The 14,743-nt window shown below is 39.7% G+C and overlaps 1 protein-coding gene across 1 annotated transcript in view; it reads left to right on the top strand.

The window, feature by feature from the left end:
• The first annotated feature begins 3,830 nt into the window (after positions 1–3,830).
• pclob (piccolo presynaptic cytomatrix protein b) overlaps positions 3,831–14,743 on the top strand; it is a 421,215-nt gene continuing 410,302 nt past the window's right edge. The window contains exons 1-2 of the mRNA XM_051920046.1: positions 3,831–4,294; positions 7,775–8,825. Coding sequence (XP_051776006.1) covers positions 4,113–4,294; positions 7,775–8,825 — 1,233 coding nt within the window. The 5' untranslated portion in view covers positions 3,831–4,112. The remainder of the gene's footprint in view (positions 4,295–7,774; positions 8,826–14,743) is intronic.

Genomic DNA, 14,743 nt, shown 5'->3' with positions numbered 1-14,743 from the left:
CAGTAACCATAGTTCCATCCTTTATGGACTAGTTACTTTAATTTCTGTTTTTCACTAACCACTATATTAAATGATTATTTACTTGTGTCCTAAATTTCAATCACCTCAGTTAAATTATGCCCACTTACATTTCTTACTTATCTACTAATAAGTATAACCCTTAAGAATAAAACATTCAATAAGTTATTAGATGCCACTGATATGTTCACTGGATGGCTTACGTTTGTCAGTGTTCAACTGATCCTATCTTCTATGCAAGTTAGGATATAAAGGCTTTCATTTATAAAAGTAATCAAATAAGCGAGTGCCACAAACAAACATTTTCATCGATGAAAAACTGTTTACATTTCACTATTTATGTTTTACTTTTTCATCTTTACAATCTATTCTATATATGTAAAATCCTAAGATTAAAAGTGCAACGATTTTGTACAACGATTTTATGTGACGTTTTAATGTGATGTTTTTTGTCACGCTTTAAATCAGGTTTATTTTAAAACCTACATATGTATGTTTGGTATCATTCTTTTCAGAATTTATCTAACTTTAATATGATATTGTTAGATTTTCAGATTCTTATTTCATTTTTAAATTATAAACTAAAAATATCAAGAACTCACATCCCGCAAGACGAGACTTTGTGCCAACAGATTTAACCACGCCCAGGGCTGGAAATAAAAGACAAAGAGTAGATGACAAAGACAGCTGCTGTACAGGCTATTAAATGTTTGAAGCACTGCACGAGATGCAGATCACACAGCACAGCAGCAGCAGCAAGCCAGTAGCTGATCGAGCAAAGAGGGGGGTAAAAAAAAACTGTATTTGTTTCCCATTGTATTACCGTTTAAGAGGGGGTTTCAAAGGAGTGACCGCATCTCCTTGGAGTGTGTTCTGAGACCCCCTCTTTACAACACAAGCGGCAGAGACGCGAAGTAGCTGGCATGTAGCGCAGGCAAAGGGGGTTGGTGAGCAAAGTGAGCAGAGGGTAAGCCTTCTAGTAAAAAATAAACATAAAATAAACAGGGCTGTTTAAGTGCTGTCCAATCAGTGCTTGAATATTACAGCAAACAGAAATCTTGCTATTAAGAAATAAGACATTTCTGACTATAAATGTAGCCTTGGTATCATATATTCAAATTGACCCAATGAATTAGTAAAGCTGCTTGTCAAGAGTGTATCTTGTGTATGAAACCTGGAGGCAGATGGTCACCCCAATTGTAACACTTTCACTTTTGAATATCTTTATACTTAAATTGATAAAATCTCTTAAAAGTGAATGACCGAATCAAGTAATGGAGTATACTGTAACAAATTATCTGTAGTGACTTGGCAGTAAACTACACAGTGGATTTGAATCACCAGACTCCCATAACTAAAAGTTAGGCTAGTGCACTAGACATACCCTTGTCATATATTTTATTTACATTTTTATGATCTTGATAGAAATATTACTGAAAACCTGTGGCAGTCTATTGAAGAAAACAGCTGTGAAAAAAACACCATATTGAGACTGAGCAAACAAAACACCTTTAATGAGTTACTGTAGCCCATTAAATAGGTAGGGAAAGAAACTAAACAATTATGTTGCCTTCTTACACCATTCTAAGTCTCTAGGTCTGCCTATACAATATACAAGATACAATAGTACAGGGCTAACCCCCTGAAAGAAACACGGACCCAGGCAGCACTAGCACGTAGCAGCATCAGGCAGAACACCCACACATGTACCACGTATTGGAAAGCACCAAACCACTTAAACCCGTATCAATCCTTCCATCTAGCACACCACAACAAACTTACTAAATATCCACTTCTGGCTCCAGCTATACACAGTAGTTCTACTGAATTGCACAATGTCACTCTAACCGAACCCATAACCTTTGTTTTTCTTCTGATGGTAGATCTTTGCTCTGTAATTGGTTTGGCTCTACTGTTTGGAATAGCACCACCTTAGCTCAATATCTGTCTTCTGAGAGCACTTCCCCATGATGCATTGTAAAGAAGTCCCATAGAAGTAGATGAATTCTGAGGCTCGCATGAAGCAGTGTGTGCACTTTTCCTGTAGATAACTGTGATGCTTACTGGGTTACAGAGGGTCTAATTTAGCACAGCAGCCTAGGTATTCAGTTTACAGTGGCCTGTAACAGCTTGTGAACTAGGATTGGGGTGGGGCAATAGGTAGTTCGTCCAATCTTTGCTAACAATATCGAGAAGTAAAACAAGAACTGAGCACTCTAGAGCCCTTTAGTAAATTTTGCAAAGTTAATGCTTGCATATTTACTGTATTACTACATGTTAAATCATATTTACTTTCTTTTAAATATATTTGTTAACCTGCTTATGAAAATAATCACACGCACGAGTTAAGACACTCTGAATCTGATAAGGTTTTTCTCTAAAGGACTGTGTTGCTGGCGTTTATCGAGTTTTAATAATCCATGCCAGTCCTAAAACTGCCAGCTAAAGGCGGACATGGTACCCACAAGGAAACCTTTCATATATCTTCATTAACTAGCCTATTTATCGAGATGTATGTAAAACATTATACAAAAATTGTTATCCTGTCAAAGTGACCACGAAAAGAATCTGTGTACGAATATGTTTAATTAACCATAAAAAAAATGACTTATGTTAGACGTAAGTCTGGGAGTTCAAGTCAATCCTCCTAGAGCCCGAGCATTTACGCGACTCCTACCTGAAAGCCAGTGAGGTGTACGCGCATTTGTGAGTCGTTAGCAGTCCAGCGTGTGTGCACGAGCCAACCCGCCCGCGCGCAAATGACTGTGTTTGCCTGTGACAGGAAGCTTGAACGCTGCCTTCGTCTCCCCGCCTACTTTTCGCTCGATTTTTGTTGTTTTCGTGACAAGAAAAGACACACGCTACGTGGGTTTTACGGCTATAAAAAGAAACGCGGTCATAAGCTTTTCATACTTTGTGGAAATTCTGCACCTCGTTCAGTTACAAGTTTATGAATTAAATAATGGTAGCAATAATACCTGCTTGACTGGCCTTGTTCCTGGGGAATAAAAATAAATACTTTTATTGGAGGCAATATGATTTGATTAGTTTTTCATATTTTCATTCTGCATAGTGAAAAATATATCTGTTTGGAAAGAGTGCATATGTGTAGCCTACGTGCGTGTGTGTAAGGATAAACAGGCGGTTAAAAAATGAATGAAAGATGAAATAATTTACATGTAGTGTATCTTATAGCGTCGTACTGAAAGCCTCACCAAAGTAATGTTGAAACCTATAGCACAGTCTGTTTGAATACTGTATGCGATTAATGTATGGATGTATTTCAATAACCCCGTATAAAAAGATGCATCAACAATCCATAACACGCGTTTCTATGCACTACACGTATATAAAACCATCTAAGGAATATACAAATTAGAAGGGTTCGAATTAACCAGCTCATGGCATACTTCAAATTTGGATTGACTGTAAATAATGAGTGAAAATGTTTTAGATCTGTGTAAACATGTTTACATTTTCACTCCTCTTGTCATACTTAATCTACTACTTACAAAAAATACTTTTTAAAATACGCTGTCTTAATTTATAATTTTTTAAAATGCTGATGCTTTCTTTTTTAAGCCATTACGTATCGTATTCAAAAGTACTTGCATACGATGAGCAAAGGTTTAAACAAATTTAAATTTAATACCCGATACGTAAGATTGCATTTGAAATCCATTGTAGAGTCTGTAGTAGAATTTTCCAAGCCCTGGTTTTCCATAATGAAAATTCTTCTGTCAGGTCCCTTTAAATTCAATTTTAATGCAGTGATGTGTGCTGATCACCTGTCAGAAGTGGAACATGCGCGTTGGAGGGTGAGAGGGACGCGGATTGGACTCCTCAGATCTCGGGTAACCACCATCCTAAGCAGAAGGGATGAGAGGGATCAGCAGGCACACACACAGTGGAGTGCTGATCAAAGATGGAGGAGCGACCCGTGAAATAAGCGAGCAGCTTTGCGCACTCTTAACTAGGCTGTAGATTGTAGAAAAGAAAGGAAAAAAGTGAGGGAGAACGAGAGAGAGAGACACACCACCGAGAAGGAAAGAGCACGAGCGGAGGGGAGGGAAAGTAAACCAGGGTGAGCGATCATGGGGAATGAAGCCAGTCTGGAGGGTGGAGAAGGAGGGGGGCTTGCCGGGTTACCAGAAGGGGTTGCAGGGGATGGGAAAGGGGGATTCATCCAGATTCCTGCAAGAATGGAGGCGGATCTGAAGCAGCTGAGCGAAGAAGAGAGGAAACAGATCGCAGCTGTAATGTCAAGGGCGCAAGGGCTGCAGCCAGGAACTGTCAAGGATCCTCCCATACAAAGGCACGGCGTTATGATTATTCTTTTATAATACTATTTTTATGATAACAGTTCGCTTCTCGTGTATTTTAATATGCTTTCATGTTGTTGAGTTAGTATATAGTGTTTAGCAGTTTTTGGCAATTACCTGTGAAACTGGCAGACACTGGGTGAGCCATACACATTACGATAACTACGCCGTTATAGCAGTTATGTTGATGTAGCAGAGCGCCATACTCATCGCACGACTGTTAGAAATACGAGTTTTGCGGGAGCAGCTTGACATCAGTTCGTCTTGTGTGATGTCTTGCATCGTTATTATTGGCCTACAAGGCTGTTATAATAAATAAATAAATGGTGGGCACGTGCTTCAACGTACTGTAGTCTGAAATATGCAGGTCTCATGTATAATATTAGAGACTCGCTTTGTCAACTTAGTAATTAATATGAGAAATGTAAACGAGTGGTGACTTAAAAGCAAATTTTAATCTGTTACAGAACAGTTCATTATCAAACCTGCTAATTCCTAAATACCTTAGTGTTAAAAATACTGTATCATCTATCTATCTATCTATCTATCTATCTATCTATCTATCTATCTATCTATCTATCTATCTATCTATCTATCTATCTATCTATCTATCTATCTATCTATCGGTCAAATACATTGCGAGCAAAGTCTGAAATAAGTTGCCTTTCATTTTAGAATATTTGAAGCTGCACGTCCCTAATTATTTGTGTGCTTTTACTAGTTAAACTGGTCTTGTATGCATTATATTTTGAAATAATTAACCCAAATAAAATAAATGTTTTGTTTATGTTGTGCACTTCATGTATAAATGAGAAAAATGTGTAAAATTTGCACGTATAGCATTATTTAAATATTTTTGCCTTCAAGTCTGATAAATAGTACATTGCCCTTTAACGCACATGCATGTACATACAACGTTAAAGTGTTTAAATAAACAAATAATCGTTGTATTAAAATGCAAAGTAAGACGAAGTATTTTGCATTCATTAACTGCTTAATGTTTTAATAATTATATTGTTTGTGCGCCCGTGCATGTATATAAATATGTACGATATGCAGCTTGAAGTCTATTACTTCTTTCTGAGTAGTGGCGAACCATTCACAGATCAATACAGCGAGTTGTAATCAAGCCAAGCCTGTAATAAGGAGTTTCTGTCCATGGTGCTGAAAAGGACTACAATTAGAAAACGCTTCATGGTTGAGAGGAGAATTAATTTCTTACAGGTGTTGCAAAGCTTCTAATGTGAGAGCTTTAATATTGTATATTGACAACACGTTAATTTTTTTTCGCATATTATTTTTCTTTCTATGAATAATGATACACTGGAGATTTGCTTTTTGTTTTAAACTGTAGATTGAACAAAATGTACAGGGAATGCTAATTACTATTATTTTTCAAATTAAAGCATAATATGCATTATTAAAACAACTCAACATATTATACAGTTACTAATTAATAGATAACTATTAGGTGTTTTAAAATTTTACAATTTTTAAAATTTACAATTTAATACAATACAATACAATATCTAAAATAATACATGTATGCTTATAAGAAGTCTGATGTTATTTTTGATATTTGTATGCCACATTATTTCTGGCTATGTTTGATATTGCTCTCGTGTTATGCTATGATTTTGTGCTAAAAAATTTTCTCCTCCTTATTTATAATTTTTTTCCATGTAGTTCATTAGTATGCTCTAAATGCAATGACATTCTTTCATTTTTTAAAAAATGTTGTGATGGTAAAACAGCTTAACTGGTCAGATATCCTGATATTTTACAGTTTGTAATGAGGAAACTTCAACAGTACAAGTTCAAATTTTTCTTTTTCCACAATCATCAGATGTACATTTTAGTAATATCAATATGCTCATTATCTTTTCAGTAGCACAGTTATTAGTCTTACTACTTCCAGCTCCACGTGCCTGTGTTTGTATCTCACCCCTTTCTTTGGTTATATAAAGACTGCACATTCCTCTCATGTCCATGTGGAGTTTTTCCCTGTTCTCTTATTTTCCTCACACATCACAAACACATATTTTTAGTAGACTGGTGATGAGCTATGAGCTATGAGTATGGGAATAAGTTTTCATGTGTGCAGGAGTGTATCTGGCAGAGTAGCTGCCTTTTCAGGGCTGGCTTCTGTCTTGTACCCATTGCTAATGAGCCCAGTTTCCATCAAGCTTGCATTTAGAGTAAACAGGTCTATCAAGTGGATTTGTAGATTATAGTTTTCTTTTCTGTGAGTTTATTTATGAAGATTGATCTATTCTTCAATTATTTGAGAAGATACAAGCATTTTAAGTATTAACTTCTAATGAAGAACTTAACCTGATTCATATATAAGTATTCCTAAAGTATATCTGACTGATTGTATTTGAAAACATTTTCATAATGGATTTAATATTTTGGTTGTAAAATATCTGTAAGACAGATCAAAAACCTGGTAGCACAATACTTCTATGATAATATACATGTTTTGTGTAAAATGAATGTTACTGTTTTTCATCTAAAAGATGTATTAAAGTACTTTCTATGAGACTGCCAATAATAATAACACTTTTGTTTATTATGATAGTGAAGTCTTTTTTTTAAATTACTTTTAGTCAGTCAGTCTAGATATGTGGCTAATCAACTTTATTGCATTATATACTAAACTCAATGAATATTAAACTTTAGGACGAAGGAGATGAAAAAATATAATGAGATAGAGTTTTTGACCTAATTTTGTTTGTTAATACACACATATTGTAATATATTCCACTGATTAGGAATTTGATACATGTTTATTTGAAAAGTTTCTTTTACTGGTGTAAGAGATTTATCCTACTTGCATACATTAGATACTGTCAACAATGGCATTTGAAATTACTAGATTTCAAATCACACTCTGAACAGGTATAAATACATTGCAGAAGTGAATAAAATCACAGTGTAACTGATAATTGCTTTATCATGTTTGGCAAATCAAGTTTTGCCATTTAGATAGATATCTTTGCATTAAGTTACACCAATCAATGAAATATAAGACAAACTCTGAATGGAAAACAAAAATGAGTGAGTGCTTTAAATTGATAATAGTTATGCATGAATTACAATAGGAAATCCAATATGCGTATTCCTCAACATACTTGACCCCTTCTATAAACGGAATGCTGAAAAAAATATACAATGTTTATCATTTTATATAAAATTACCTTTGCATAAAATGTTTAACTTGATATTGCAAACAGAAGCATTCTATGATTTTGGGCCATCCTTTAATCCTTGTGTCATAATCTACTTAACTTTTAAGAATTGCGTGCAATAGTTTTTCACAGAATTACTATCTCTAGTAAAAGGTAAACACAGCTATACATTGTTCACTAATTGAAATATTAATAACTTTAAATGTCAATTTTGTTTTTCAGGAGATTAGGGGAAGATGCAAGTCATCCACCTAGACAACAAGGAAAACGTCCAGATCATGCACCTACTGGTATCAGTAAAAGCCAAACTGTAGATGCATTTAACCAGGAAAAGATAAAGCCTGGAAGAAGTCCATCTTCCATCAGTCTTTTGGAGTCTCAGTCAAAACCTGAGGTCAAAACAGAAACAAAAGCAGCCATGATGCCCAGTTTCCTTAGTGAGGGCAACCCCCTCAGTGCAATGTCATCTGTTGTAAATAAATTCAGTTTGTTTGGGGATTCAGATGAGTCATCTGATAAACAAAAGGGACAGCAACAGCAACCCATGAAAGCATCTGCACAGCCTTCAGGATTGGCCAAAACTGGGTTAGGCTCCCCAAAAATTGGACAGCAGCAACAAGCACCCAGCAAAGCTGGCACCCAGCAAAAAACAGATACGACTCAGAATAAGCAACATGGATCTCCTAAAACTGGTGCTCAGCATCAGGGATCTACTAAGTCAGGTGTCGAGCAACAAGGACCTTCTAAACCAGGGCCACAACAGCAAGGAGCAATCAAGACGGCTCTTCAACTAGGGCCTGGTAAACCAGGTGTACAGCAAGAGACTACAGTGACAGAATCCCAGAAACATGGGCCTGTTAAGCCTGGCTTTCAGCAGCAAGGTTCCGCACCAAGTGGCCTTCAGCAACATGAGCTTAGTGGGAGGCAAGACCCACCACTCAGTGGACATCCACAAAAAGGAGCTGTTAAGGATGGAACTAAACAACACAATTTGCCAAACGTGGGGCCCTCTACAGCAGGCAGAAGTAAAGAAGGACAAAAATCACAAATCTCCATTCCTTCTGGACCTCAGCAACAGGAACTTGTGAAACCTGGACCTAAAAAAGGCTCTAAGAGTCTTAACCAAAAACATCTCGATTCAAATCCTCCCCCTAAGAAAACATTATGTCCCATTTGTACAACTACTGAACTATTGTTTCACAGTCCAGAAAAGGCAAACTATAACACTTGCACACAATGTAAAAAAGTTGTGTGCAGCCAGTGTGGCTTCAACCCTAACCCTCACATTACTGAGGTAAGATATTGGTTTCAAATTAATGTCTTGTATTGTTAGGAAAGAATCTAGCACATCAATGTTCCTAAATGCTTATATATATATTTATTTACTTTTAACGGAATCCAAATTAAACTATAAGGCATCACAGAATAGCACAACCATTAAACAAAACAGAGTAATGAGGAAAATAATGAGATGGTTCCTGTTCAAAAGTTTGCATACCCATAGTTCTTAATGCTGTTTATTGGTCTTTTTAGCATCAATGAAGGCATGCCATATTTTGTGATAGTTGTGGATGAAGCCCTTGATTATTTCAGGTTTTAGAGCTGCCCATTCTTATTGGCAAAAAAGCCTCTAGGTTCCATCAGTTCTTGGATTCTGTTGCATGTTTGAGATCTCCCTAAAGTGGCTCAATGAAACGGAGGTCAAGAGACTGAAATGGCCACTCCAGCACCTTCACTTCTTTCTGCTATATTAAGTAGGCTGCTTTTTGGCATTGACAGTAAAGGCCTTTTTCTTGTAACTCGACCATGCACCCTATTTTTGTTCAAGTACCTTTTTATTGTGCATCTTGAAACAGCAACAACAGTTGTTTGCAGAGAAGCCTGTATCTCAGTTGAAGTTGCTTGTGTGTTTTTCTTGGAAGCTCAAGAAGTGCTCCCGGCAGTTGTGGCCGAAACCTGACCTTGGTTTGGTAACAACAGAACACCTAACTTTCAACTTTCTTAACCAGAGTTTGAACATTACTGACAGGCATTTTCAGATCTCCAGATATTTTTTTATATCCTTTTACTGATTTATCCTTTGACAGTTCTTTTGCTTTCCCCGTGGCTTGGTATCCAGCAAAGTCAGTGCAGCTCTCCCCAAATTTTAATTGACTGTGACACTGATTACAATCAAAGAGGTTACAGGTGTGGACACTCTCCCTTAATTACCCTTAATCTGAACCTGTTTGTGTCAACTTGTGTGTATATTATGAACCCCAACATTCAAGGGTATGAAAAAGTTTGATCAGGTCCATTTGGTTGATTTTAGTTATCATTATGATTTAAAAAAGGCACATACAATTATGTGATAATAAATTGCTTCTCTTGAGCACACTTCCAAATTAAAAGGAAAGCTTTCTGCATGATTACTTATATTTTCCAAACAATGGCTAATATTTCACAAATTCCTCCAAGGTATGTAAACTTGTGAGCACAACTCTATGTCTATCTATCTATCTATCTATCTATCTATCTATCTATCTATCTATCTATCTATCTATCTATCTATCTATCTATCTATCTATCTATCTATCTATCTATCTATCTATCTATCTATCTATTTTTTTTTTCAAATTAAAGAAGGCAAATATAGAATCAGTTATCAGAAGTGTTCGAGCTACTGGTTACTCTTGTCCAGGCACTGCTGATAATGGGAACCAATGGATTTAATATCACAAATCTTTTCATTTGATATGTGGGCACATTTTCTTTCACTGACTGTTTTCAATGTATTGATTGTTGTGATTCTGTGAAAGTAAACTTTACATTTGAAATGATGCCCTTAAAAAAATCCATGAGGTCTGCTGAACATGAGGGCTACCTCTTTGCCCAACCTGTTTGCTTGTTTGTTTGTTTTTCTTTGGTTAATTTTCCTGCAAATATAATCAAAGGATGACTACTCTCTGCAGTACCAGTACTGTGCTTCTGAGAGTAAGTAATAGTTGAGGTGAGAAATCTCAGTACTTATACTGGTTCAGTAAATGGGGTGTTGAAGGCATACCCCCAAATTTTGTGCATTCATCCATCCATCCATCCATTGTCTCCCGCTTATCCGAGGTCGGGTCGCGGGGGCAGCAGCTTGAGCAGAGATGCCCAGACTTCCCTCTCCCGGCCACTTCTTCTAGCTCTTCCGGGAGAATCCCAAGGCGTTCCCAGGCCAGTCGAGAGACATAGTCCCTCCAACGTGTCCTGGGTCTTCCCCGGGGCCTCCTCCCAGTTATACGTGCCCGGAACACCTCACCAGGGAGGCGTCCAGGAGGCATCCTGATCAGATGCCCGAGCCACCTCATCTGACTCCTCTCGATGCGGAGGAGCAGCGGCTCTACTCTGAGCCCCTCCCGGATGACTGAGCTTCTCACCCTATCTTTAAGGGAAAGCCCAGACACCCTGCGGAGGAAACTCATCTCAGCCGCTTGTATTCGCGATCTCGTTCTTTCGGTCACTACCCATAGCTCATGACCATAGGTGAGGGTAGGAACATAGATCGACTGGTAAATTGAGAGCTTCGCCTTGTGGCTCAGCTCCTTTTTCACCACGACAGACCGATGCAACGCCCGCATTACTGCGGATGCTGCACCGATCCGCCTGTCGATCTCACGCTCCATTCTTCCCTCACTCGTGAACAAGTCCCCGAGATACTTGAACTCCTCCACTTGGGGCAGGATCTCGCTACCAACCCTGAGAGGGCACTCCACCCTTTTCCGGCTGAGGACCATGGTCTCGGATTTGGAGGTGCTGATTCTCATCTCAGCCGCTTCACACTCTGCTGCGAACCGATCCAGAGAGAGCTGAAGATCACGGCCTGATGAAGCAAACAGGACAACATCATCTGCAAAAAGCAGTGACCCAATCCTGAGCCCACCAAACCGGACCCCCTCAACGCCCTGGCTGCGCCTAGAAATTCTGTCCATAAAAGTTATGAACAGAATCGGTGACAAAGGGCAGCCCTGGCGGAGTCCAACTCTCACTGGAAACGGGTTCGACTTACTGCCGGCAATGCGGACCAGGCTCTGGCAACGATCGTACAGGGACCGAACAGCCCTTATCAAGGGGGCCGGTACCCCATACTCTCGGAGTACCCCCCACAGGATTCTCCGAGGGACACGGTCGAATGCCTTTTCCAAGTCCACAAAACACATATAGACTGGTTGGGCAAACTCCCATGCACCCTCCAGGACCCTGCTAAGGGTATAGAGCTGGTCCACAGTTCCGCGGCCAGGACGAAAACCACACTGTTCCTCCTGAATCCGAGGCTCGACTATCCGACGGACCCTCCTCTCCAGGACCCCTGAATAGACTTTTCCAGGGAGGCTGAGGAGTGTGATCCCTCTGTAGTTGGAACACACCCTCCGATCCCCCTTCTTAAAGAGGGGGACCACCACCCCGGTCTGCCAATCCAGAGGCACTGTCCCTGATGTCCATGTGATGTTGCAGAGGCGTGTCAACCAAGACAGTCCTACAACATCCAGAGCCTTGAGGAACTCCGGGCGTATCTCATCCACCCCCGGGGCCCTGCCACCAAGGAGTTTTTTGACCAGAGATGGGGGAGCCCACCTCTGAGTCCCCAGGCTCTGCTTCCTCATTGGAAGGCATGTTAATGGGATTGAGGAGGTCTTCGAAGTACTCCCCCCACCGACCCACAACGTCCCGAGTCGGGGTCAGCAGCGCACCATCCCCACCATATACAGTGTTGACACTGCACTGCTTCCCCTTCCTGAGACGCCGGATGGTGGACCAGAATCTCCTCGAAGCCGTCCAAAATCTCGTTCTCCATGGCCTCCCCAAACTCCTCCCACGCCCGAGTTTTTACCTCAGCAACCACCAAAGCCGCATTCCGCTTGGCCTGCCGGTACCTATCAGCTGCCTCCAGGGTCCCACAGGACAAAAGGGACCGGTAGGACTCCTTCTTCAGCTTGACGGCATCCTTCACCGCCGGTGTCCACCAACGGGTTCGGGGATTGCCGCCACGACAGGCACCGACCACCTTACGGCCACAGCTCCGGTCAGCTGCCTCAACAATAGAGGCACGGAACATGGCCCATTCGGACTCAATGTCCCCCACCTCCCTCGGGATGTGGTCGAAGTTCTGCCGGAGGTGGGAGTTGAAGCTACTTCTGACAGGGGGCTCTGCCAGACGTTCCCAGCAGACCCTCACAACACGTTTGGGCCTACCACACCTGACCGGCATCCTCCCCCACCATCGGAGCCAACTCACCACCAGGTGGTGATCAGTTGACAGCTCCGCCCCTCTCTTCACCCGAGTGTCCAAGGCATGTGGCCGCAAGTCCGACGATACGACCACAAAGTCGATCATCGAACTGAGGCCTAGGGTGTCCTGGTGCCAAGTGCACATATGAACACCCCTATGCTTGAACATGGTGTTCGTTATTGTGCATTCATTCTTTCTGTTATTCTGCTTCATATTAAGTACTAATCATCTTGTTGTTGAGTTAAATCATCAAAAACTGCCCACATGGTGCATGCTATAATTGTGAGTAAAGTTAAGTCATCCACCTTGCAGGTTACACAACCAAAATTATATTGCTATCTTCATATTTCTGTAAATACCTTCAAAATGAAGACTCTGTTGGCAAGACTGAATTGGAAGTACAAGCAGTACATATTCATATCCAACATTTTAGGGGAAAGATTTTCCTATCAGGCTTAGGAAAGTGTAAGATAGGCAAGCTTGCACTCTGGGCATTATGTGAATTAGACACTAATTCATGTTGCTTTCTGACAGTTTAGGGGCCTCAATAAAAAATATTAATTTGTAGAGGTTATAAGAGAATCTGTCCCATCTATAACATTGTGCTGTCAACTGGGAATAAAACCTGTATCTGCAAGGGGCTCAAAAATTTTAATTTAAGGAGGTACTAAGAGGAACAAGCATGACCTTAGATAAAGTCCCCAAAACTAACCTTCCTGGTAATGGGGGAGCAGGGACCACAAGTGAGCTAAGATGTACTGAGATGGCCCAAACACTTGCCATGTTGTGTGGTTCAAGAAGGTTAATGTTAGTGATCACTGAAAGAGTGGTCAAAAGAGAGTGACAGAGAATCTAGGAGATTAAAGAAACAGCTGGCCGATGTTTTGAATCTGGCAAATGGATCTCATAGATTATGCAGCGAATAAAATAATGTTCATGTTGTCAGACTAGGACCAGTGGGCAGCTAGTGCTTTAATATATACAGTATTTGTTGGATGAATTTTTTTTTTTTGCATACATTTGATCTTTCTGTGCCTTTCTGATCTAGGCCGGTTGGCACTGAATTTGTGAATTTTAGTTTACAGAACTATATTGCTTCTACGTGATGTGATTTTTAAAAACTCTCTTTTTTTTCTTCAAAAAAACTGTTAAAATTGCATCCATTTCTGTGAAAATCCACCAGGGCGTAAGCAGTGTCCTGTGGTGGAACAACCCATCCATTGTTAATTCACACCAGGCCTTTTTCAAAGCCATTTGAAAAAAATAGTTATGCATATGCTAAGAAGCCAGTAAATGCTGTTTTAAGGAAGTACATTTCACAATATTAATATACAAACTTACTAAATGTCAAGCTGTAGCTTAATTTAAAGAATGAGTGAAGAAACATGAAGCAAAATTGCTATTTAATAATGGAGCTCCAATATAACATGCCATTAATCTCAGATTAAGAGATTACTTCCAGTGAAAGTCTTTCTCTGACCTTCTTGTATTGAAGTTTACAGCCTTAGTCACAAGGCAATGGTCTGTCAGCTAATACCACTCATTCTAAATTTGATACCAGCAAATACCATGCTTCACTCTGTGGTTCCTTCAAGCCTTTGATATGCAAATCTCATTTTTTCACAATGGCAGATTTATTGCATCCCTGATTTTTTATTTCATCATTGTAATAGCACTGTGAGTTAGTTTATATTATTTCACACATCAAAATGTATGTGTTTCAGCTTTTATAGTATACATTATATTTTTACTATATATATATATATATATATATATATATATATATATATATGGTTGAAATAGTTTACTGTCAAATAAATGCAAAGAGTACACGACACGTGTTTCGCCCTCATTCTGGGCTCATCAGGTGTACACACTCCACTGCACTCCCTCTCGGGAATCGAACCTCGGACGTCAGCGCCAGAGGCGATGCCCCTAACGGTGCGCCACGGCGTGTGGTT

This window comes from Erpetoichthys calabaricus, chromosome 1, assembly GCF_900747795.2.
Source record: "Erpetoichthys calabaricus chromosome 1, fErpCal1.3, whole genome shotgun sequence".
Taxonomy (NCBI): domain Eukaryota; kingdom Metazoa; phylum Chordata; class Cladistia; order Polypteriformes; family Polypteridae; genus Erpetoichthys; species Erpetoichthys calabaricus.
The sequence above is the reverse complement of the archived record's forward strand: the minus strand, read 5'-3'. Positions and strand labels throughout refer to the sequence as shown.